Here is a 24587-nt window from a genome sequence, read left to right as displayed (position 1 = left end):
ATTAGGCCTTTTTATTCCTTTTTTTAATTTTGGACTACTTTTGTACTTGTCACTGACTCCTGTGGCTACAGTTATTCACACTAACATTTTCTTTTTTTTTTCTTGTTTGTCAACTCTGCTGAGCACTGCGTCCAGTGGCATATGAGGGAAATGAAGGGTTCCATGTTTGATACTCACGGAGAAATTCTATTTCTGCTACGAAGAGGAGATGAGTGGTGGTTTATTAGTGGTGGGAAGGTGAGTACTAACTTGAGATAAGGCTTTTCTTTGCTACCACTAAGGAGACGTAAAGGAAGGGCTGTGCGCACGGGAGGCCAAAGCCGCAGACCAAAGGGTCTGAACGTGGATTTTTTTTTCGGCAACGCTTGCTGATCTTCACACCAGCTTTAACCCCCACAATACCGGTCACACTCCGACTGTGACTTGATCACTCCGAAAATCAAACTAGAAAAAAATTAAATAAAAGACGTAATGAGTTAAAAAAATTAAGAGTATAATAAACCAGTGGAAAAAGAGAGAAATACAGTAGAAATATAATGGGGGGGAGGGTGGGGGGAGTGAAACAAAATATAAAACCAGTAGATTATTTTCTCAAGTGTGAGCAAATGCAATAATGCCAGTGCATACATTTCTGTAATTAAGGAAGCAATGCAGTCCTCAACTATACAGTGATCTGTGGCGTAACTACCGCGGTCACAGCTGCAACCTGGTCCATCACTCCACTGGACCCAGCTGCCCTGTCAACCCCTTAGACAGGTGGGCCTGCATAACTTCAGGTACGATGCTTAGCCACACCGGCGCGTTCTCCGGATGACTAGCAGAAGGGGAGTACACAGTACAGTCACTGTATCTAGCATGGCCAAGTGGACAGTGGTCTGACCGGCGATTCCCTCGGCAAGTGAGGTAAGCAGGCACAGAAGTGGGGAGGGGTATGGGGGGATGAAACACATGGATGTGCTGGGGAGAGAAATGAGACACATGGAGTGGCTGGGAGGGATGAGAAACGTGAAGGGGCAGGGGAGAATGAGACAAATGCAGGAGTTGTGAGGGAGACACATGGAGACAATGAGACACTTGAAGGGAATGAGACATGTAGGAGCTTGGAGGGAGAGAATGAGACACATTAAGGAACTGGGAGGGTGGATAAGACAAATAGAGGGGCCGGGGAGAGGGATGAGACACATGGGGGAGCTAGTTGGAATGAGGCACATGGAGGGGCTAGGAGAGAAGAATTAGACACATGGAGGAGCTGTGAGGGGGAGTGAGACACATGGAGGAGCTGGGGAGTATTAAACACAAGGAGGGGCTTGTGGGGAGAATTAAACACTTGGGGGGTCGAGACCCGTGGGGGAGAGGGCCCCACAGCAATTTCTGCACCAGGGCTTGATGGTTAAAACCCCTTCAGTGACTTACTGGAGTCCAGCGCCAATGTCCCTCGGCAGTGGTCATGCCCCGCCCACTCTCCTCCCCCGCCGCGGGGGAGACCTAATGCGCATGTGGTGCAATGGCTGTGCACGCGCATTAGACCTCCCCATAGGAAAGCATTATTCAATGCCTTCCTATGGGGATTTCGGCGACGCTGGAGGTCCTCACATAGCGTGAGGATGTCCAGCGTTGCTTAAAACACTTTTCGTGTTCTAAGAACACGGAAGTCCCTCTAGTGGCTGTCTGATAGACAGCCACTAGAGGAGGACTTAACCTTGCAAGGTAAATATTGCAGTTTATGAAAACTGCAATAATTACACTTGCAGGGTTAAGGGTAGTGGTAGTTGGCACCCAGACTACTCCAATGGGCAGAAGTGGACTTGGAGTATCCCTTTAAGAAACAGCACAGAGAACATGTAATGTGCTTTTAAAAAGGGAGGGTGGGGGGATATAAAGGTATTTCAAAGGCTTGTAGGATGTTTGCAGCTAGTTGGCTTCACTAGAAGTTATTTTCACTAAAACTGGCCAATACACACATTTGACATACAGAATGGAAAAGACAATGGCAGTCAACTTCATTTGTGATTATAATTGCAAGAGTGTACAACTCAAGAAAATAATCAACAAATATTGGCCGATATTGAGGAATGATCCTGTCCTTCATTCCCTGCTCCCTGATAGACCTATGATCACCTATAGGGGGGATAATAACTTAAGTAGTAGTTTAATACGCAATCATCTATCTATAAAAAAAACAGGTACAAAATCATCCTTCTTCAATGAAACTAACGGATTTTATGGATGTGGCTCCTGTGGAGCATGCAAAAAAACTCAGAGTTCAAAACGAACGATTAAAGAGTTTGCCCACCCCATGAATGACAATAAGAAATTTAAAATCAGAGAACTAATTACCTGTCATTCCACAAAAGTAATATATAAAATCACATGCCCATGTAAATTGACATACATAGGAAGAACTATAAGGGCACTCAATACACGCATCCAGGAGCACATAAGGAATATAAAAAACGGTTTTGATAAACACAGTGTCTCCATGCATTTTAAAGATAAGCACAACTGTGATCCCTGTTTAATGGAATTTATGGGAATCCAAAGAATTTCTGTCAACTGGAGGGGGGGAGATCTAATGAAAAAGATAGGTCAATCCGAGATGAAATGGATTTTTAATTTGGATACAATGCAGCCGCATGGATTAAATGATGACTTTGAGATATGCCATTTTTTATAATATTTATATTATATATATGTATAGTATATATATATAATTTATAACAGAGAGAATACACGCCTGTGGGACATTGCATTTAGGAAGCTATTTAATTGGCTTTTAGATTGGTATTTTTAACCCTCTCCTATTTAGTATTTGTATTCTATTAAAGCTGTTATATAGGAATCAGGGTTTATACATATACATATGTTACATTGCCAACGTTTGGCCCTATATGCACTCCTTTCAGAAGACATAGGTATATTAGTAATGAGTATATACGGACTTTATATCTCTTACTAGTTTGTCTCTCCTTTGTTATTTGTTAGCCAGTTCATTTCTCCACCCTACATTGCTATATATTATGTCCAGGTAATGCAGACAGACCGGGGTTTGTGGCATACCCTAAGTCTGTCGGCGTGTATTCTCTCTGTTTTTGTGGCATTCTATATTTGGGGTTAAGCCCCGTTGAGACCCCTGGAGTCTCTCTGCGGTACTTAAGACTCTGCAGTACAGGTGTGCCCGCCTTGCCTTTCAGGGGGTGGGTACACACGGATACAGGCACTGTCTTAATTCTTTTGTGTGTTTTTTCGTAATTATTAGGTTTTAATACCTTTCTGTACCGCTTCTGGTGCAACATGGCAAGTTTTATTTTTGATAAATCTAAAAGAGACGCTTGGTGTGCCGATACGGACCAAGTATTTTCAGAACAAGAATTGACCGATATCCCTAAAACTGACATTATTTCATCTTTTACCCGCCTTACCAACCTGTTTCAACAACAGATTAAAACAGGTTGGGAAATCGCATCACTGGACAATTATTTGAAGAAACAACTAATCCCAAGGGGTCTGAGGGAACAAAATATACCAGCATCACATATAGAAGAGGTAGAATTCACTAAAGAGTAGGAGGAAGCAGCAGGGGTCTGTTCAAAAAAATTCATGGAAATTTTGTGCAAATTTGAAACAAAGAGATTGGAAAGAATCAATAAGGAAGTAGATGAGCAAATTAATAAAATTGAAGTGTTCAAAGATGAACCCAATTTTGAGTCATTGGAGCTTAAACTTAAGAATAATCTTGATAAATTCCAACAAAACATAAAAATTCGGAAGCACTCTAAGTTTATTAGGGATAACAATGACTTCAAAAGCGGGAACATAATTAGAAAGAGTAAAAATTTCAGAAAGAGCTTCTCTGAACCAATATCTACGTCGGAATACGAGACGAGTGGTTCAGACACAGACTCATCCAAGGGAAATACGTCCATGACATCTGAACGTAATACTAGAAGCATCTTAAAAAGAGGGGTCTCTTTTTTAGGGGAACCCAATATGGAAGAGAATGTAGCCCCACGGACACGATACAGAGGCAGACCCCCCCAACAGTTCAGAAGGAGACGCTATTAGCAAAGAACATTGATTCTAACCAAATCATTAATTTGTCTTCATATATCCCAACACAAACAGAACTGCAGATATTGCGGAGAGGTATGTCCTTTGTTCCCGTTTCTAACTTTGATAAGTTTAGCTGGACAAAGGACATACATCTATTCGCAAGAAAACTGGCCTTGCACAAAGTGCACTGCATGAAAGATGAAAAAAGAGCTAAGAACCTAGGCTTACAAGCTACAGATATTGGCCTTCTAGATAACCTGGTCGATCTACTTATTTGTAGTGATAATTCCATCAATCCACTACCTCCATTTACAAATCTCAAGAAAAAAAGTTGCTTTACTCCACAATTGGTGGAGTTTAAATATATAGATTTATTTGTGGAGCTAACCTGCAGTGAAATCGATAAAATTGACCATAGGGACCTCCTGACACAACCAAATAGTAATATCTCCGCACAAGAAAGTACATCTCTTAAGCATCTAAAAGAACTGGAAGAGGTGATCTTTAAGCCCTCTGACAAAGGAGGTAACACGGTTATCCTAGACAAAGGAGATTATGTTTCTATGGTACACAGACTAATTGAGGATGAAAATACATATGAACTACTGAAGGGGGACCCGACAAAAAAATATCTAGCAGAACTAAAAATAATTCTAGATAACGCACTCTCCCTTTCCTTGATCTCTAAGGAAGAATATAATTTCATATTTGTCAAAAAACCTATTACCGCCACCTTTTATGCACTTCCAAAAGTGCATAAACAGCAACCAATACTTAACGGGAGGCCAATAGTATCAGGTAAAGGTAATTTGACTCAAAATGCTAGTTTATATGTCGATCAGATATTGAGGAAACTGGTCTTTGAGCTCCCTTCATACCTGAAGGATACAAAACACACCTTGAACACTATTGAAAGTATTAAAATCCATGGTGATGCTATTCTATGCAGCCTTGACGTTGAAAGTCTGTATAGTTCGATACCTCATGATGTGGGATTGCAACATCTTAGAGCAATTATGGACAGAACACCAGTGGTTTCGTTGAGACATAAGGAATTCATTCAGGACCTAATGAGATTTATTTTGACCCATAACCACTTCATGTTTCAAGGCAAGTACTACCACCAGGTGAGAGGGACAGCTATGGGGACGGCCTGTGCACCCTCATATGCCAACCTCCACCTGGGTTGGTGGGAAAGCACTATAGTGTTCAATGTAAATATGGAAAAATACACGAGACATATTAAAGTATGGAAAAGATACATCGATGATGTGTTAATTATCTGGATGGATACACCTGAGCTCTTTTTAGAGTTTGTTGGACTCCTAAATATTAATAATATCAACTTGAGACTGACTAGTGAAATTGGGGGAAAGAAAATAAATTTCTTAGATATCACCATCTCCTTAACAGATGAAGGAGACCTCATATCCACACTTTTCCGTAAACCGACAGCAACTAATAATCTCTTAAATTGGACAAGCTATCACCCTCCCTCATTAAAAAGAGGGATTCCAATTGGGCAATATTTGCGCCTTCGACGTAACTGTTCAACTATTGATGACTTTAAACTAAAGGCTAGAGTCCTACAACATCAGTTTAAACAGAAGGGCTACCCAAATAGATGTTTAAAACATGCATACAAACAGGCATTGTGTGCGGAGCGTTCAGATTTACTAAAGGACAAAACACCTCCTAAATCTACACAAGAGATAATTAGATGCATAGGGAACTTCGACGCAGGTTGGAACCAGATCATGGAAATTCTGGACAGGTTCTGGCCCCTCCTACGCCAAGATATACATCTACAGAGAGCGATTACCCCAAGAGCATCAGTGACAGCTAGAAGGGGACGCAACATTAAAGATCTACTGGTCCCTAGTCATCTTAAGAATACACCTCAAAAAACCACATGGTTAAAATTCACTGTCATAGGTACATACCGGTGTGGTAAATGTAAGGCGTGTAAATTTATACGTAGACCATCCAAAAAGTTCCAAGATTCATCAGGAAAACAGGAATTTACAGTTAAGAATTCCTTTAACTGTCAGACTATAGGAATTGTATACCTATTGTCATGTTCCTGTAAGAAACTATACGTGGGAAAAACCTCACGAAAATTTAAATTTAGGATTAGGGAGCACGTAAATTCAGTCAACCCAAAAAGACTGATTGACACTCCAGTCTCCAAACACCTTAAACTTAATCATGGCGGTTCAGCAGACGGGATTAGGTTCTGTGGCATTGAAAAGGTTACACTCGGACCAAGGGGAGGTGATCTAGACAAAAGGCTACTCCAAAGGGAGAGCTTTTGGATTTATTAATTGAAAACGCTTTCTCCCCTTGATCTGAATGATCATGCACCTTTTATACCAGACTAAGCTGGATAAGTTAATTTTGGTCCGTATTGATACCACTGGTATCTCTTTATACAATCATAAACTATGTAAATATTTATGTATATATCCCTGGGATAGGTTGTACATATGCATTTCTTGCCAGTTGCACTTGTTAAATTTTTGTAAATAGTATACGTAGGTGTAGGTCTATTTAGCCATTAGTTGGACTAATATATGCCTTTATTTATATTTGATTTGATGCAATTATCTTTATTATTTTTTTATTTTTATCTACCTGCAATCAGGAGGTCAGGGATTATGACCTGTCTGTCATACTGAGTAACTAGGTGACAGATGACAGCATCTGGATCGTTACCATTATATTAAAAGACACATATATGGTATTTATAAGCTGGACCTAGATTTCATGTAGAGTATGGTATCTCTCTACATGTTGTAATATGATGGAATTCCTTCCATATATAATCTAGCTATCTACCACTGCGGATGTTGCCTGTTCTAACAGGCTTTGAATTATATTTGGCAAGTCCGCAATATTTTAGGCACGCCCACACTCTAGATGGACGTCTTTTGGCACATAGATTGACATATCTGGATAGATACGCCCATATGACGTCATTTAGGGGCGCGCCCGGGAGACCACATGATCGTCTGATGCTGTGTGACAGACTGCGTGTTAGCTCCGCCCTACGCATACCACGTGGGCGGCGGCGAAACACGGAAGTAATAGGAAGTAACAGGAAGTAACAGGATTAAGCACACGTGTGGGTTACACTCCCCTGACACGCATTGGCTGCTGGTATGTGTAACACCCTGGCACTTAAGGTATTTAAGAGACTTCATTGGGAGTAGTAAGTTGGCCCCTGACGAAGGTGCACTCTCCAAGCACCGAAACGCGCGTTGGGTGTTTTGCCAATATTCACACTGGGCACTGAATGGCACCCTAGCACTATGAATTGCACTTAGCACATTTGTTCTTTGTTTTCTCCTCTTTGTATACCTATGCCTGTCTAGTCAGTTTACCAGGGAGAGAGGCTTTATAAATTTAAAATATACTGGCAGACTATTTTTGTCTGACCATTTGTTTCTACAATCTCTATTCTCTTTCATGGAGACTCTCTCTCCTGGAGTAATCCTGCACTTTTAACTCCTAAATATATATGTAAGGTCTGCGGTTTTTCAAAAGTACTGTTCTCCACATGGAATGCTTTAATACCAATGAATTTTGGTGTCTGCATAGGATACTTCTAGCACTGACCTTATAGTATATATATATACAGGACGCCTGTGGGACATTGCATTTAGGAAGCTATTTAATTGGCTTTTAGATTGGTATTTTTAACCCTCTCCTATTTAGTATTTGTATTCTATTAAAGCTGTTATATAGGAATCAGGGTTTATACATATACATATGTTACATTGCCAACGTTTGGCCCTATATGCACTCCTTTCAGAAGACATAGGCATATTAGTAATGAGTATATACGGACTTTACATCTCTTACTAGTTTGTCTCTCCTTTGTTATTTGTTAGCCAGTTCATTTCTCCACCCTACATTGCTATATATTATGTCCAGGTAATGCAGACAGACTGGGGTTTGTCACATATAGAAATGTATAGAAATGGTAAAATTTATAGAGGGGTAATCACTATAATATAATATACAGATAAATTAACTTAGTAGTATGAAGTGAACGAAAAAGAAGTTTATAACACTTATAAATCTAGAAATAATTTACAAGATTTCTTGGTACGGGTAGAAAAGGTGTTAAAATGTTTTAGGAATGGCACAGGCGCTACCCACACACGTACATAATGAATATAATTATTGATTCACATATAGAGCAACAATTATAGATTCACATATAGAACAATGTATAGGGAAAATGAGTATAAAGCATATGACACATTATTTAATGTATTTGAATGAAATGAATGAAGTGAGTTTCACAATAACCACAAGCTTATAATCACATAAAGGGAGGAGAAGGGAGACCATAACCAAGGGCTAGGGAAAGGGAGTATTAGAAGATAAAAATAGGAGGATAGAATTGCCCCAGATAAAATAAATGTTAGTAGAAGGGGGACTTAGCAGATAGATCTTGTGGTAGGATAAAGGGAAAGAACATCGTTACGCCTCTAGAAATAGGATTTGCAAGAAAAAAGGGAAATGAAGGGCAGAATCATTTGAAGGATAGTAATAAAAAACAAAATGCCTACTTTCTGGTCCAGGGTCCTGCGACGGCAGCAGGGTCAAATATGAAGACTGAATACAGAACTTCATATTATGGATTGAATGTGGTAATAGAAAGTTGGAGTTTCACCAGGAGGTCCAAATATATAGGACCGACTGGCGAAAGTATGAATGGATCTGAGTGTTGGACGCTATCTGAGGGGAGGATAGAGGGGATGAGGGTGCGGGGTGAGCTGCGGTAGTATGTCATTAAACATACTATCTATAAACACAAGGGGCTTAAATTCAGGTCAGAAAAGAGGCTACTTGTATAAATTATTGATTGATAGTAAAACAGATATCGGTTTCGTTCAAGAAACACACTGGTCTAACTCTACGTCTAAACTATGGAACTACAAAAAATTCCCAGTGGTCCATAGATCTAATTTGGTGGGAAAGAACAAGAAAAGAGGGGTGGCAATTTTTTTTTCAGGTAGCTTAAAATATGAGCTGATCTATGAGGAGACTGACCCTGGTGGCAGGTTTCTTATAGTGATAGTTCGAATTAATGATATTTTGTATACTTTAGTAAATGTTTATGCTCCAAATCAATCCCCATACAGATTTTTGGGAAATTTGATGCAAAAGATTGACCGCGTATCGTCTGGTAGCCTAATCATCGGGGGGGACTTTAACTGCATCATTGATGATAAAATAGATAGGAATAGAATCAAGTCCGTTCACAAAGACGGCAAGCAAAGAACAGGCCTATCAATGATGCAGACTATTTTAGCAAAAAATTGTTTATATGATGCCTGGAGAACGTCTAATCCAGAAGCGAGAGACTACACGTTTTTTTCAAATGTTCATCAGACATACACTAGAATTGATTATTTTTTGGTAAAACCTGAAATTTTGGGGCGAGTTAAGAAGGCGACAATTGGACCTATAACATGGTCTGACCATGCACCTGTAAGTTTAGTCATAAAAAATAATCCTGAATATAAATGTAGAGACAAATGGAGACTTAATGAAAATCTACTAAAATCAGAAACTAATGTAGAAGAACTGCGCACTCAGACTAGAGAATTTTTTGAACTTAACGATACAGGGGATGTCTCCAACGCCATGTTATGGTGTACTTTTAAATCATATATGAGAGGATGCCTCATAAAAATGGGCGCTATTATAAAAAAAAAAGAAAGGAAAAGAGCTCAACGAGCTTTATATTGATCTGGCAAAACAAGAACGCCTACATAAACTTACCATGGATTATAAAATTTTGGAGGATATTAAAGAGATTAGGGGAAAAATATTAGTAAGAACTCAAGAAAAGATTAACAAAGCTATGCTAATTCTAAAACAGAGATGGTATTATGGAAATAATAAAACAGGGAAAAGTCTTTCAAATAAATTAAAAAATAAAAATAAACTCCAATCTATAAACTATATAACAGTTGGAAGTAAAAAAATGTTTTCTCCAACCCAAATAGCTAAAGCATTTGAAGACTATTATAAAAGCCTATACAATATAAAATTTAATGAGCCAGCTGAGGGCGAAACAAAACAGTTTCTGGATAAACTGAGCTTACCAACAATATCTGTGGAGAAATTGAGCCAATTAAATGCCCCCTTTTCTATTCAGGAGATTAGTAATACCATTAAAGCACTAACAGCAGGTAAAGCACCAGGCCCAGATGGCTTCTCTTCAATCTTCTATAAAAAATTAAGTGATATAATCTCTCCATTTATATTAAGAACATTTGAAGATTTTGCTAAACATAAAGCCATCCCAACGGAATTACTCCAGGCCTCTATAATACCAATCCCTAAGATAGACAAGGACCCTACGTACACTTCAAACTATAGACCAATTTCTCTTATCAATTTGGATATCAAAGTATACTCTAGAATTTTGGCCGATAGACTAAAACTAATCATACCCAATATTGTACATATAGATCAGAGCGGGATTGTAGAGGGTAGGGGCACATCTGATAACATTAGGAAACTACTGAATGTCCTATATAATGCAGATCAAAGTTTGTCTCCTTTTGCTGTGGTTACCCTCGATGCCGAGAAGGCCTTCGATCGGGTTAACTGGAAGTACATGGAGGAAGTACTGAGGGCCTTCGGCATCGAGGGTTTCTTTAAGGAGTGCACAATGGCGCTATATAAGGATCCCCAAGCTAAAGTATCAGGATACATGTTTCAATCAAATTGGTTCCCTATTAGAAATGGGACGCGACAGGGATGCCCTCTGGCACCCCTGTTATATATCCTCTCCATAGAACCGTTGGCAGCCGCGATTAGACAGAATGAAGACATCAGCGGGCTAAAAGTGAATAAGATGGAGAATAAAATTGCATTATATGCAGATGATGTTCTACTGACCCTTGCAGATCCTATTAGATCTATCCCAGCCGTATTTTGGCTTATTAACGTGTTTGGTTTACACTCAGGTTATAAAATAAATATAAAGAAAAAACAAATCCTGATAAAAGGCCTAAGTGGATCAGGTGTAGACAAACTCAAAAAAGATTTTAAATGCGATTGGGAAGCAAGAAATATAAAATACTTAGGGGTAAAACTTTCTCTAGATTATAAAGAAACTGGAGAACTCAATTATACTGATATTGCCATCCACTTTAGGAATATCTTAAAAAACTGGCAGGGATTGGAACTTTCTTGGTTGGGTAGGATTGAAGCAGTAAATTTCTATCTCCTTCCTAAGTTGACATTTTTATTTAGTAATCTCCCGCTGAGGGTGTCATGCCAGACGATACGCGGTCTTCAAAGGCAATTATCAAATTATATTTGGCAAGATAGGAGACCTAGAGTCTCATTGGAAATACTACAGAGAGACTGGAAAGAAGGGGGGATTTGTTTCCCAGACATACAGAAATTATATATGAACAACATGGTAGCACACCTAATTAAGTGCGACAATTTTACAATGGCTAGACCAAACTGGTTAGATATTGAAAAATCAGATCTCGGTGACATAGAACCTCTATCGCTGTGGTGGTGCGATAGTGAATTTCTAAAAAATACAAGATCTAGCAATCCGATGAATAATACAATGATTTATATCGTTAAGCACTTGAAAAAGAAATACGGAATAAAACACATATCACTAAATGCCCCATTAACAACCTTAAAACTTTATATAAAGGATATAAATATCCAAGAATGGGAAATCGGTGGAGTAGTAAGAATAGCGGAACTTTTAAATAATAATAAAATGTTGCCATTTCCAATATTACAATCCAAATATAACCTCCCTTCGAAGGAAATTTTTAACTATTTAAGAATAAAATCCTTTACTATGGGAAAAGACTTTTCGGAAAGTTCCCCAATGGACCAGTTTGTAGAATTTCATTATAAAAAAAAAATTGCTTCCAGATATAATCAATTCGTAAGAAGTCAAAGGCAAATAGATAAAGCGCCAGCAATGAATAAATGGGAGCAAGAACTTCATTTTTCATCCTCGGTGGAGGACTGGCTGTTGGGTTTACAAGCAGTAAAAAGATATATACACGGGGTGAACATACAGGAAGTGTACTTCAAACTAGTATACCGTTGGTACCTGGTGCCTACTCGCCTTCATAGATTTCAACCCACACTCTTACCAGATTGTTGGAGATGTGGTAGGGAGTTAGGTTCATTCTCCCACATCTGGTGGGAATGTGAGGAGCTGAAACCTATGAAGCTAATCCTAGCGGAATTGGTAGACTTTATGTTCGAGGTTCGGACTGAGATCACGCCTCAAATGTTTTTGTTTCATTTAGATTTACCAAAAAGCAACATAAAACTAAAAATTCTTATGATTCACATCTGTATGGCAATAAAAATAGTTATGGCCAGAAATTGGAGAAATATGGGTGCGTTAAATTGGCAGGATATATGTACGCAGATTGATTACCAACGCAGCATGGAAGCTGGGATAGCCCTAAACAAAATATCTAGAGAAAAATATAATTAAGTCTGGGCCCCTTGGGTTAGATTTATTAACTATAAAACTTTTGTGCCTTTCAGGTGGTGGGTACACACGGATACAGGCACTGTCTTAATTCTTTTGTGTGTTTTTTTTATATATAATTTATATACTTTTTATACGCATATATGCATTTTAGTGATATTTTCGATACTACTTTTATTATGTTTTTTATCTCATGTCCTTAGCTCACAGTCATTGTGTTACCCATGTGGTTTGCATTTACTGTCTGCATTGTTTATTTTAAACTGTACAATAGCAGTCATTTAATTTATATCCATATGTCCAGTATCTTTCTTGATATTATTTTTTCATTTGTTTCCTTTTACCACCATTATGGTCTCTCGGATAAACGAACATTTTGTGATATTGGACAAATATTGGACCTATTCCGAACAATTTTGCACATTGCCATTAAGAAATATGGCCGAAATTGAGAATCTCCGGCACTACTGGGTGCTGAAACGGACATTCCGGATGAGCAGAACATCCCTGCAGTTGATTTAATACCGGACGCACACATGCCTCCAATCTACTTCCGCGTATGACGTCACGCGCACGAGACGTCGTGCGTGGTGACGTCACGCTATCGGAGGAGATCACCAACAGCTGAGGCTGTGAATTTCCAGCAGTATGAGCTCCGTGATTGGCGGTATCACGGACGCCATCCCCCAATGGACTCTCAGTGAAGGATATTTAAACTTGTATGTAGCAGCATTATGGACACCAATTGAGAAAGCCGGATTATATCGGCGAAACGCGTCTTGGACCCAGCACTTGAGTATATTATACTTATTTTATTGTTTTTATGTATCAGTTACAATAAATGTTAATTATTTTTATCAAGTGGACCAGTGATTTATCTATGCTGCTATAAAGAAGGGAACTGCCACCCTATAATTGACAGTATACCTGCATACTTGGAGCCCAGTTATAGGCTCCTAATAAGGTGAGAAGAAAACTGTTGTTTATACCTTATTTCTCAACATATTAAGGATTCCTGCACCAGGGTTAGCACTGCTTCCCTGTTTCTTTTATTTTCTGTCTCCATTTTGAGGTTTCCTCACAGCCTAGAAGTACCTTATGTGTGTGTGATACATCTATACCACTACCAAGAAGGGAACTGCCACCCTATAATTGACAGTACACCATCATACTAGGAGCCCAGTTATAGGCTCCTAATAAGGTGAGAAGTAAATCGTAATTTTTTTCCTTATTTTCCAACATATTAAGGATTTCTACACTAGGGTTAGCATTGCTTCCCTGCCTCTTTTATTTTATGTCTCCATATTGAGGTTTCTTCACATTTCATGAAGACCTAAGAGGACTCTAACAACATTTGTATTACCTCCTAAAGTCCAGGAGTAAGTGTTCTATTCTATTTGTAAGCGCTCCACCTTTTGCACTATCTTTGCATGTAATTGCACAGCAGTGTTTCTTGTATATCATTGGTGATTGTAAGCCTTACCTGTCATCAGTGCTACAAATAGGGATTTGACACGGATTAACTTTGTATAACACCGTCCGTGCACGCATCAGTAACGTTGGAGCCCAAAGGGACAGGGCTCCTGCAATAAACGCCACTGCTGTAGACCCAAATGTCGAAAGAACAAAACTTGGACTACAAGAGGGGATGATAAAAGGAGAAGTTAGACACCAGGCAGAGGCCAGATGCTTGTCAGTTAGAATAGAAATATAACTCACTTTTTCAACAAGGATTTTATATCGGAAGTCCAAGAAGAGTTGGTGAGGGGTTTCCTTCTTATCCTCCCTTCAGCGCCCCCTCTGGGAGGCTCTTGGACCACGAAGAACAGTAATAACACTGCTACAATACCCAGTCCTGGAGTAACCTACAGCACAAGATCAGACAGTGTCAATGACCATACTACATACCTCAAATATCTGGGCACAAAGTATAAGGCCAGAGAGACCCACACAGACATGCATACAGGATGAATAAGTACGTAAGAGCATGGTGCAGTTGACACTACAATTACAGCCGCAGTAGTTCCCAAACCAGTCCCCATGCCCACTACAGGTCCAGGATGTAGGGATTACCCAGTTGTGTCTAAGGAGTTAAAAAAAAAAACCAAGCACTGCAAATGTCAGCCATATTTAAATGGTGTATGAAAATGTAAAGAAACCCCAAGCAATATGCCATCCAGCACCCACACAATATCTGAAGCTTTTTTTCTTTCACTTACTCTTAATGCCCAATGCCAGTCTCCACCTGCTGCACTCGTCACCTTTGACCCAGCAATGTAACCAAGTCCACTGTAGAAGAGAGAAAAGAATCAGCTTTCTAATCTCAAGCACTCACTACCATGATCCATGTTCTTACACAAAACCAGGATTAGGGATTGGCCTGTGTCTTTATGAAAGAACATTGCCAATAAACCAGAAATTCTAGAAGACTAAAATGGGAATGGCTAACTTCAGGCAAAAATGGAACAGAACTTAAAGAAAATCTCAAAACTCTATTTTTTCCAGTTTCACTATTTTGATCACACAATTAGAGTTCCCTGGTCAATGAAATCTAGGTTTCTGGAATTATAAATTTTATGGCCACAAAAACAACATTTACAACCTCAATAGCCTTACAATCTATTACCATACCCTAATCTACTCTTGATTGTTAAAAGCTATATGACATTGAAAATGAAGAAGGTCCAGAATCGGACACTCACCAGCCAACAGGTGTAGCCAAATAGAAAAAAGACAGCATTCTGCTGCGTTCATCATGAAGGTCCGCAATCAGCGTTGGGGCGATGGTGGAGTAGCTTGCTTCTCCAACTCCCACAAGGACCCGTGTGATCAGAAGCAGCCAGAAGTACTGTAAAAATAAAAATGGGGAGTGGGCAACAGTTATCTAGAAATATCTTGAAGAAACAAGAGCAGCAATGCCACAGTAAATCTGATATTTTGAGAACTCGGCAAACTGCATGATGACTGCACCTCACAAGATTTGATGGATGACCATCAAAGCTCTACAAGCATTCTACAAAATGGATAGGCCTGAGAGGAAATCAATCATTGGTTTTAATGGAATGCCTTGTGATGTTACCTCCTTCGTGATGAATGAACTGGACAGGGTGATGACTGACCAGAAGGCGATGCCTCCACCCATTATGTACTTTCTGTTGTACCGATCCCCCAGGTACCCAAAGACGGGAGCAAACACCATGTAACTACAAATAAACACTAGGGAGAGAATGAGAAGAGCAGTGAGACCAAGCAATCAGAAAGATGCATTTAATAAACAAACAATACAAAAATACAGTAACATTTATATTTCAGAGAAGGGCTACTAAACTGTTCATGGCTTGCTGGATAAAACTTACCAGGAAAGGTTAAATGAACTTAACATGTATAGGTTGGAGGAAAGACGAGACAGGGAGGATATGATAGAAACATTTAAATACATAAAGGGAATCAACACAGTAAAGGAGGAGACCATATTTAAAAGAAGAAAAACTACCACAACAAGAGGACATAGTCTTAAATTAGAGGGGCAAAGGTTTACACATAATATCAGGAAGTATTACTTTACAGAGAGGGTAGTGGACGCATGGAATAGCCTTCCAGCTGAAGTGGTAGATGTTAACACAGTGAGGGAGTTTAAGCATGCGTAGGATACGCATAAGGCTATCCCAACCTTAAGATAAGGCCAGGGACTAATAAAAGTATTTAGAAATTTGGAAGACTAGATAGGTCAAATGGTTCTTATCTGCCATCACATTCTATGTTTCTATGTAAAAGGAGGAAGAATGATGGAGAATAAAAAATCCACAAGTTATCAATGTAATTTACATATGAACGCTATAGAAGAGTTTAATATTCTAAACAATGCTCCTAGTAACAGGTAGAGATAGGCAGTGGCGTACCTACCACGGTCGCAGGGGTTGCCTCTGCGACCAAGCCCATCACTCCAGGGGGTCCAGCTGCAGTGGCAACCATGAGTCCATGGTCTGCCAGCACATCATTTGGGCTGGGGCCCAGCCGCAACGGCCCGGGGCCCGCGGTTCCCGAGGCTGGCAGGAGGGGAGATCTGCACTGTGCTTCTCCCCTCCTGCCTGTGTGTAGTTTGGCCGAGCAGTCTAACAGGAAGTGCTCACCGAGACAAGTAAAGGATAGGAGAGGCAAGACAGAGAGGAAAAGGACACATGGAGAGAAGAGGGGAGAGAGAGAGAGAGAGCAAAGCGACACATAGAGGGGAGGGGCGAATGAGGGAGGAAAAGGACACATGGAGAAAAGAGGGGAAAGAGAGAGCAAAGGGACACATAGAGGGCAGGGGTGAATGAGGGAGAAAGGGACACAGAGGGGAGGGAGGAAAGGGACACGTGGAGGGGAGGGGGGAGAGAGGAAGGAAAAGGACACGTGGAGGGCAGGGGGGAGATAGGAAGGAAAGGGATGCATGGAGGGGAGGGGGTATAGAGGAAAGAAAGGAACACATGGAGGGGCGAGATGGAGGAAAGGGACACATGGAGGGGGGAGAGATGGAGGAAAGGGACACATGGAGGGGGGAGAGATGGAGGAAAGGGACACATGGAGGGGGGGAGAGATGGAGGAAAGGGACACATGGAGGGGCTAGGGGGGAGAGAGGGAGAAATGGGACACATGAAGGGGCTGGTGGGAGAATATGAGACACATGGGGGGGCTTGGGGGAGAATAAAACACAAGATACATGAGATACATGGGGCCTGTAGAGGGGGATCAGACACATGGAGGGGGACGGGATGAGACACATGAAGGGGCTGGGGGCGAGGGAATGAGACACATGGGGGGGCAGGACAATTTTCGCACTGCGGCCCCGTGGTTTGTAGTTATGCCTCTGCTCAGGAGATATAATATTTACTGACATAGAACACACAGAAAAAGGCCGATTAATTTATTTAGGGGTGTACCTGTCTGAACCAGTCCGGAGTCACTGTCCTTTATCCTGAAATCATTAGCAATAACAGGGAGGACACCTATGTAAACAAGTACAAAAAAAAACAATGTATAAAATCGCAAGATAGAGTTTAATATCCTTTATACGTTATTATGGCTAGAAAAATGTACAATGGCAAAGTTATGTATGATTTTTTAATTAAACCCCTTCATAACTATGTTTTGGTACTTGTCTGTTAAACCTTAGCTATGGTGCTTTTTGTGCATACATAGTGTGTGTGCTTGGGGGTCCTGTTCCTTAAAAAGGACAATTTTAGCCACTTAAAGGGGAATCCTAAGCACCATAATCACTACAGGTTGATGTGGTGGTTTGGATGAGAGGCTAACCAGCCCCCAGCACGATTGACCTTCCACGACTGTTGAGATTCATAATACTATACACAAGAAAGTATAACTACTACACAATTCGGGGGAAGGGGGGCAATGATCACACTACTGGTGAAGTGTAGGGAATTAACCTGAAAATTTAAGGGCAGAATACCTAGTATGAAAACAATTAGAGGATTTTTCATCCTTGACTCTATTGACCTAAAATTTGCAGTTTTCCCATTAATTTTCTAAATTCATGGTATATGGAATAATCATAAAAAGGAATGTGGGAACATATAGGCTATGTCCTGTATCTTGGTAATCATGGATTATGAAAACAAACTGACACATTACCTGCAATTGTGTAACGATCCATATAATTGATGAGATTAATATAAACGAGGATCATGACTATGATGATAGAGCGCCTATGAGAGATCCCAGTGAAAAGTTCCAAATCTTTATTTATGTCTTCATTTTTCTCATCAGACACAGGGTTTTCTGGATCTCTGTCTGCCATTTCAATTGGCTTCAGAAGTCACAATCCCCAAGAAAACTAAACAGAGAAAGAGGTAGAATTTAGCAAAGTGCCCTTTTGCATCCAGCCCTCCTGCCACCATGGTGCTGCCCCCAGTGGCAAAAATGCAGTATTTAGCATCTTAGGCCAAAACAGTGATTGGACATGAGTAAAGCAGCTCAAAGACGTTTTAATTTTCTCTTAAGAGAAAGGAATTGCTCCACTCTTGAAGACTTTAAACTTAAAGCTAAAACATTAAGATCGCAGTTTAAAATGAAGATATTCCAACAGATGCCTCAAGTCAGCCTATCAGAGAGCACTACTGACCGAGAGATCCACCCTTCTGGAAGAAAAATCTGCAAAGGATACGACACAAAACATCATTAGATGCATTGGCACCTTCGACTCAGGATGGGATCCAGTTAAACACATACTAGAAAGATACTGGCCCTTTACCAGGACCATCACCTCAAAGAAGTCCTGACGCCAAATGTGTCACTTACGGCCAGAATAGACCGCAACCTCAAAGACCTTCTGGTACCCAGCCACATCTCTCTACCAACTAGGCAGAGCACTTGGCTTAAAACTCCAGCAATAGGTACCTTCCAATGCGGCCGGTGTAAGGCCTGCAAATTCATTCGGAGAAATTCCAAAACTTTCTCTAATTCGACCAATACCTACACACATACGGTGAATACATTTTTTAACTGCCAAACCTCAGGACTGATCTACCTCCTTACTTGCAGTTGTGATCTCAAATATGTAGGTAAAACTTTTAGACCTTTCAAAAACCGAATCCTTGAACACGTCAATTCAGTAAACCCTTCAAGACATGTTGAGACAGTGATCTCACGACACCTTAAATTGAAGCATCAAGGCTCAGCACAGGGTCTACGTTTCAATGGGATTGAAAGAATTAAGTTTGGACCAAGAAAATGGGACATTGACACCAAACTACTACAAAGGGAGAGTTACTGGATCTACACATTAAAGACACTTTCTCCCTCTGGACTCAATGAAGGCTTTTCCTACACATCCTTTATTTGAGATCACCTATGGCCAATAGCTTTGCAGTAATATGTATCTATATATCTCTATCCTGTCTATCCCAGTCTTTGTATACCATTTTTAGTTTAAGATTACAACTAGAATGTATTACCTTATTTCCTTAAGACCATATTAATTAGCAGCACGCAATAATTGCTTTCTATACTCATTGTAAATATATTTTTTATTGTATATAAGTAGTTTTTTCATTTTCATTTTTTTTGGGTAACACATGCTGTAGTCACTTGTTGTCCAAACCTTTTCAAGTGTAGGCAAGACCCACTGTCTCTGGGCGCTTACCCGGCCGGCATCGGGTGAAGTACATATTATATCCAGGCCTAGTATCTATAATGGCCATACAGCAAGTCTTATCCACCAGTTAGAACAGGTATCCCTCGGTCAAATGACCAACTATCAGCATATGCATGCCTAGCAGGGATCTCATTCAAGCGCACGAGACAGCATCGACTTTTTAAAGCAGTACATTCAATCTATTAGATTAGACTACATCGGGCTGTACTTTAATCGCTTTTTGTAGGTGTCTAACCTTCATTACAAGTGACACACTATAGACGTCTGTCTTAACATTGATATTCGGCAGAGCAGCTTAATTTCAGCGCAGTACGAAAATGTAAAGCCTTGACTGATGGTGATTACTCTGATGACTAATCTCAAACCAGTTACACACTGTATGGGGATGCGTTCTCAATTTTCCCATGTCTGGTAATAGTACTCATACAGCTGATAAGTAATGTCTCAACAGTAAAAGTTATATACCGTGAACTTCACTACGAGCTAGTGATATTTATTACACATGCTTTTCGTCACATGTATGACGCCTATCTGAGCTCGGGAAAATCACGGCACTCAAGGGGGTTAATTTACCCTGAGAGGTTAACAATCCTCGCAGAGTGGAATCTTGCCCTCTATTCCATTCTAGTATTCATCGGTACAGCACGCTATGTACAGTGCACTAGCATATGTCCGCCGGTTACAACTACACGGCATACACTGCCACATTGTAATTTTGACATTCAGTAAGATAAAGTGTATCGCTGTTGTTACATTTTACTGTGTATAGACATACCCAAGCCTAGCAAACTCTGCATGCCCGCAAGGGTTAATATTGGCAGACTCTGACGTCAGAGCTGGTACAGCGTGATTGGTTGAAGCTGTCCAGCTCATTAGCACAATGAGCCTCGTGTCCTTGGCGCCCAATCTTTTGAAATACTTGCCTCTGATTGGACACAACTACACTAAGTGCTACCTACACACATTTAAAAGGGGACTAAGTTCAGTCTCCTGTTAGCCCCTGACGAAGGTGCATCACAGGAAGCACCGAAACGCGCGTCGGGCTCGTTCTCTCTTCCCCCCTATCTTTCTCACTTGGGCTATCTACTACTATGTGCAGGCAACCAACATTCTAAGTATGGTTCTGCACATAGACTCACTATAATGTTTCACTTTTATTCACCTCTTAACAGGTCACTTTATACTTAGCTGTACTAATTATTTCTCTGTTTAAGAGTGGTATCCTACATTTCAGCTACCAGTATCCTAATTTCATTATAAAGGTATAACAGCAGCACTACAAGTGAAGGGGACACACTAATCCCTACCAAGTGCATTAACTGTTCATTACCAAGTTAGCTACACTTTTCTAGATACCTTGTACAGAGTGAAGTACCCCCGGGTCGTACAGAATTAGACCCAGGCATTTACAAGCTCAGTATATAGGAACGTAGTACCATACTGACTCTATATAGTGACCTGTTTCCTAGTTACTTGTTCTAGCAATGCTATAACCCTACATAGATATGCTATTTAATAGCTACCAGACTTGACCATATATTGATTAATAAAGTCTGTAGTCGGTAGCCACCTATGCATTGTATCATATGGCATTATTAGACTAGGATTTTTAAGAGGTGAGCTAGTTTAGGCTTGATTGCACCACAGAGACTCATTACTATCTTTCATGTATATTGTCACAATATTTCACTTATCCTCACTATCAATGTATTTTCTATATTTTCCAGTACATACTCTATAGGTCTGGATTTGGTCCACACTTATTGGAGTATTTCTGTTTTTTCAATTTCGAATAGGGGTTATGCCCCAGGACACCCCTGGAGTGTCCAGTTAGGCGTATCTCCACCAGTGTGATGGATCCCAATTTCTGGATCCATCTATACGGGTGGACTTCTTTCTACTATTTCTGTCTTAACCAGGTTTCAATACCTATACACCTTAAACATATTATATATGTAAGTCTATCAGTGCTAACTTTAAGTATTTTAATGAATACTAATATAAGTATAGCAGGCTTAGTAGTGCATGTCTTATAAAGATAACTAATCGCTATGGGGAAGTATGTAGCAAAATCGCATGGTTGCAACTGTGCATCAGGCCCACCTGCTATCCAAGTTGTATGAGCTATGTGAGTTTTCAGGTTAACCTTTAAAGGCGAGTGTCAGCCTACAGTGTTTGCTTATGTATGTCTGATTGTTCATTTTCCTTTGCTCTATCCTATTTCCTGTGTGTTTTCCTGCAATTATAAAGGGTATATTCCAAAAAAACTAAATCAATTTACAGGGTTACAGTTATGAACGTTGTGCCCTAACGTGCGGGAAGAAGAATGCAGCGAAGAAGAAGCAGCTCTTCTGTTTATCGCCACCTCGGAGCCCCTGGGTTCTTATGATTTATCGTGTGGCAAAAACAGTGTCATTAACTATGGCGTATTGCCTACTCCATTCTACTGTTAGGCTTATATAGCCATAGCCCAGACTCCATATTAAGTTTGTACCAAGTATAACTCCCTCTAGCTCTCCAGGTAATCATGATGTGATAGTATGAGAGAAGGGGAAATAAAAAAGATGGGAAGGGTTCCCTCGGGATTGTGGAGGGGCCTGTGGGATATGGCCCTACGTGAAGATCGCCGGTTAGGTCCTCTTGTGAACCCCAGGGATCTTGATCCAAGCACGTGCGGCCAGGTTATATAAATAAAGTAAAAAAACACAAGTAAGTAATTAAGGAAATAAAATTAAGTAAATAAAAATAACTTCATGCTTTAGATGGGAGCTATCCCTGCCTGAGTGTGTCACATGTGAGGTGTAGTATGAAGCCTCTGCGGGGCCCTGCCCAGTGCATCAACATCAGGCACCCGTGGGTGCCAACATATACATTAACTCCTGGCTCCGGGTAAAGCCCCCCGCATGAGCTTCTCGGTATAGCGGGTACTCGAGGTACCCCCAGTCCATGAGACCCCCCTCTCCTAGAGTCCACTAACTGGGCGGCCTCTGCACCTCCACTGTCCCGGTGGAGTCTCAATAAGTAAGACAGGGTGCCTCCGTGGGCCTCCTCCATCGCCGGCCACTGCTCCACCGCAGCCCCCACAGACCAGCCCGGCCGGGCTCGCAGCAACGGGAAGCAACATTCTCCAGGTCTCCGGAGTGTGTTAGGAGTCGTTTAATCCGTTCCGTGACAAGGCAAGTAGGGGGCTCCACAATGTATGTCTTGTCTCCCCTGTAGTGGCTGAGTACATACTGGCAGAGCTGCATCCAACGTCCCGCAATTGCAGGCTGGTAACCGCAAGCCTGTATATGAAAACTTCCAAAACAGGAAACAATTTAAACAATTTAACAGGTGACCGGCGTGTTCTCTCCGGTCGCCTCTTGTATGTTAGGAGAGACAGGCGATTTCATATCATGCTCGTTCACTGAGCATGTGCAGAGTGCTTCCAGGCACAGCAATAGGCCTCACGTTCATGCCATCATGTAGGCCCGAGTTTTCAGCTTCCTCACTTTTGGAAGATCTGCAGCCGCTGGTTGGTCTCTTTGTGATGCTGGCAGGTTACTCTAATCAGATATCTTATTTTGAAGGGTTAATAGTCAGTTTGTGGGCAGAAAACCAGTGTTTATTCAGCTGCATGAGATGGCTTCCTTTCAGCTCCACGGTCCGGCCCCGCCTCCCGAGCTCCTAATTTTAAATCAATTTTAACTAAGAATTTTACTAGAGAAACAAAAAACAAACCCCTTTTATCCTTATTTCTCCAAATTAAGGGTTTCTGTAAATGTAAATCGTGTGTAGTCCGCAAAACCACTGATCCCACAGTGCCATCTAAAGTAACTCAATTTATCTCAAAAGTACCGAATAAGGTTTACAAAATCAATGATATCAACTGTACTATGAAAAACGTTATTTATCTGCTTAAATGCCCTTGTGGCCTCCAGTATGTTGGAATGACCACAAGGTGCTTAAAAACAAGACTAAGTGAACATTGCAGAAACATTAAAAATGGATACCTGAACAGTGTCCAAACATTTTATTAAACATAATAAAGATCCAAGAATGTTAAAATGTATGGGAATAAAAAAATGTACTACACCTTGGAGAGGAGGAGACATAAAAAACATTCTTGGGGGGGCGGGGCCTGAAATCTGAGCTGAGCAGACACATGTGGGCACAGCTCCTGCTCTGAAACCCACAGAAAGCAGCAAAATGGCACTTATTAGGCCAGCAAAGCTACAAAGGGGCGACCACTCGACAGGCAAAGCGACACTGATCATTCTGATGCCACACAGGCGACTATTGATGCCGATCAGCCGCGATCTGGGTTTGAGGCCTAGCGTGACAAGCGGCCTGACTGTCGGGGGAGGCGGCCGATCTCCCGAGGTTAGGTCCGCACCGCACAACGGTTTTCCGGACTCCCCGCTATCCCCCCCCCATGGACAGGTGGGGGATATCCTGGTCCCCGGTGGACAAGCATACCCACCTGCAACAAGGGACTATCTCGCCAAGCAGAGAGCCACACGATGCGCCCAAGATGGCCACCACACAGCCTTCTCAGCAAACAAACGGAGAGGCTAGTACAAGTGGCAACTCACCCATCATGGAGGACATGGCGTGCCTCCTGGACTCCAGCGAAATCCAACTCAATGTACACACCAGGCTGCAACGAATATTTGACAAATTCTGGCGCACATTGGAACAGAGGATGCTACACAGTAGCCCAATACAAGCAAGGACATATCTATCCCGCAGAACAGCGCCACGTACCCAGCAGGTGCCCTCAATTCACACAAAAGAGAAGGTCCCAAAACGGCGGAGAAAGAAGCGCTGCCCCCTGCCTAAGAGCAGAACGAAACAGAAAAGCCAGAGACCAGCAGCACCTGGACCGAAACG

At 41.0% G+C, this 24587-nt stretch overlaps 1 protein-coding gene across 1 annotated transcript; it reads right to left on the bottom strand.

The window, feature by feature from the left end:
• Nucleotides 1-244: 244 nt before the first annotated feature.
• LOC134572407 (protein spinster homolog 1-like) lies at nt 245-18278 on the bottom strand. Its single transcript, XM_063431345.1, has 9 exons — nt 18194-18278; nt 17485-17550; nt 15645-15781; nt 15268-15413; nt 14785-14854; nt 14285-14430; nt 14082-14201; nt 4473-4529; nt 245-410 (listed from the first exon to the last, which is right to left on the bottom strand). The coding sequence occupies exons 1-9, from the start codon at nt 18246-18248 to the stop codon at nt 245-247; spliced, it is 963 nt and encodes a 320-aa protein (XP_063287415.1). The 5' UTR covers nt 18249-18278.
• Nucleotides 18279-24587: the final 6309 nt, after the last annotated feature.

Source organism: Pelobates fuscus, chromosome 9 (genome assembly GCF_036172605.1).
Source record: "Pelobates fuscus isolate aPelFus1 chromosome 9, aPelFus1.pri, whole genome shotgun sequence".
NCBI lineage: Eukaryota > Metazoa > Chordata > Amphibia > Anura > Pelobatidae > Pelobates > Pelobates fuscus.
Note: the sequence above shows the minus strand (reverse complement) of the source record. Positions and strands in the feature narration are given on the sequence as shown.

Bases quoted from the DNA above. Each gene is read 5' to 3' on its own strand.
- LOC134572407 (XM_063431345.1), bottom strand. From the start codon at position 18,248: ATGATCCTCGTTTATATTAATCTCATCAATTATATGGATCGTTACACA. The intron at 15,414-15,644 runs GTAACATCACAA...TTATTTTTACAG, and splicing joins GTTCATTCATCACGAAGGAG to TACTTCTGGCTGCTTCTGAT. The intron at 14,855-15,267 runs GTGAGTGTCCGA...TCTCTTCTACAG, and splicing joins TTGGCTACACCTGTTGGCTG to TGGACTTGGTTACATTGCTG.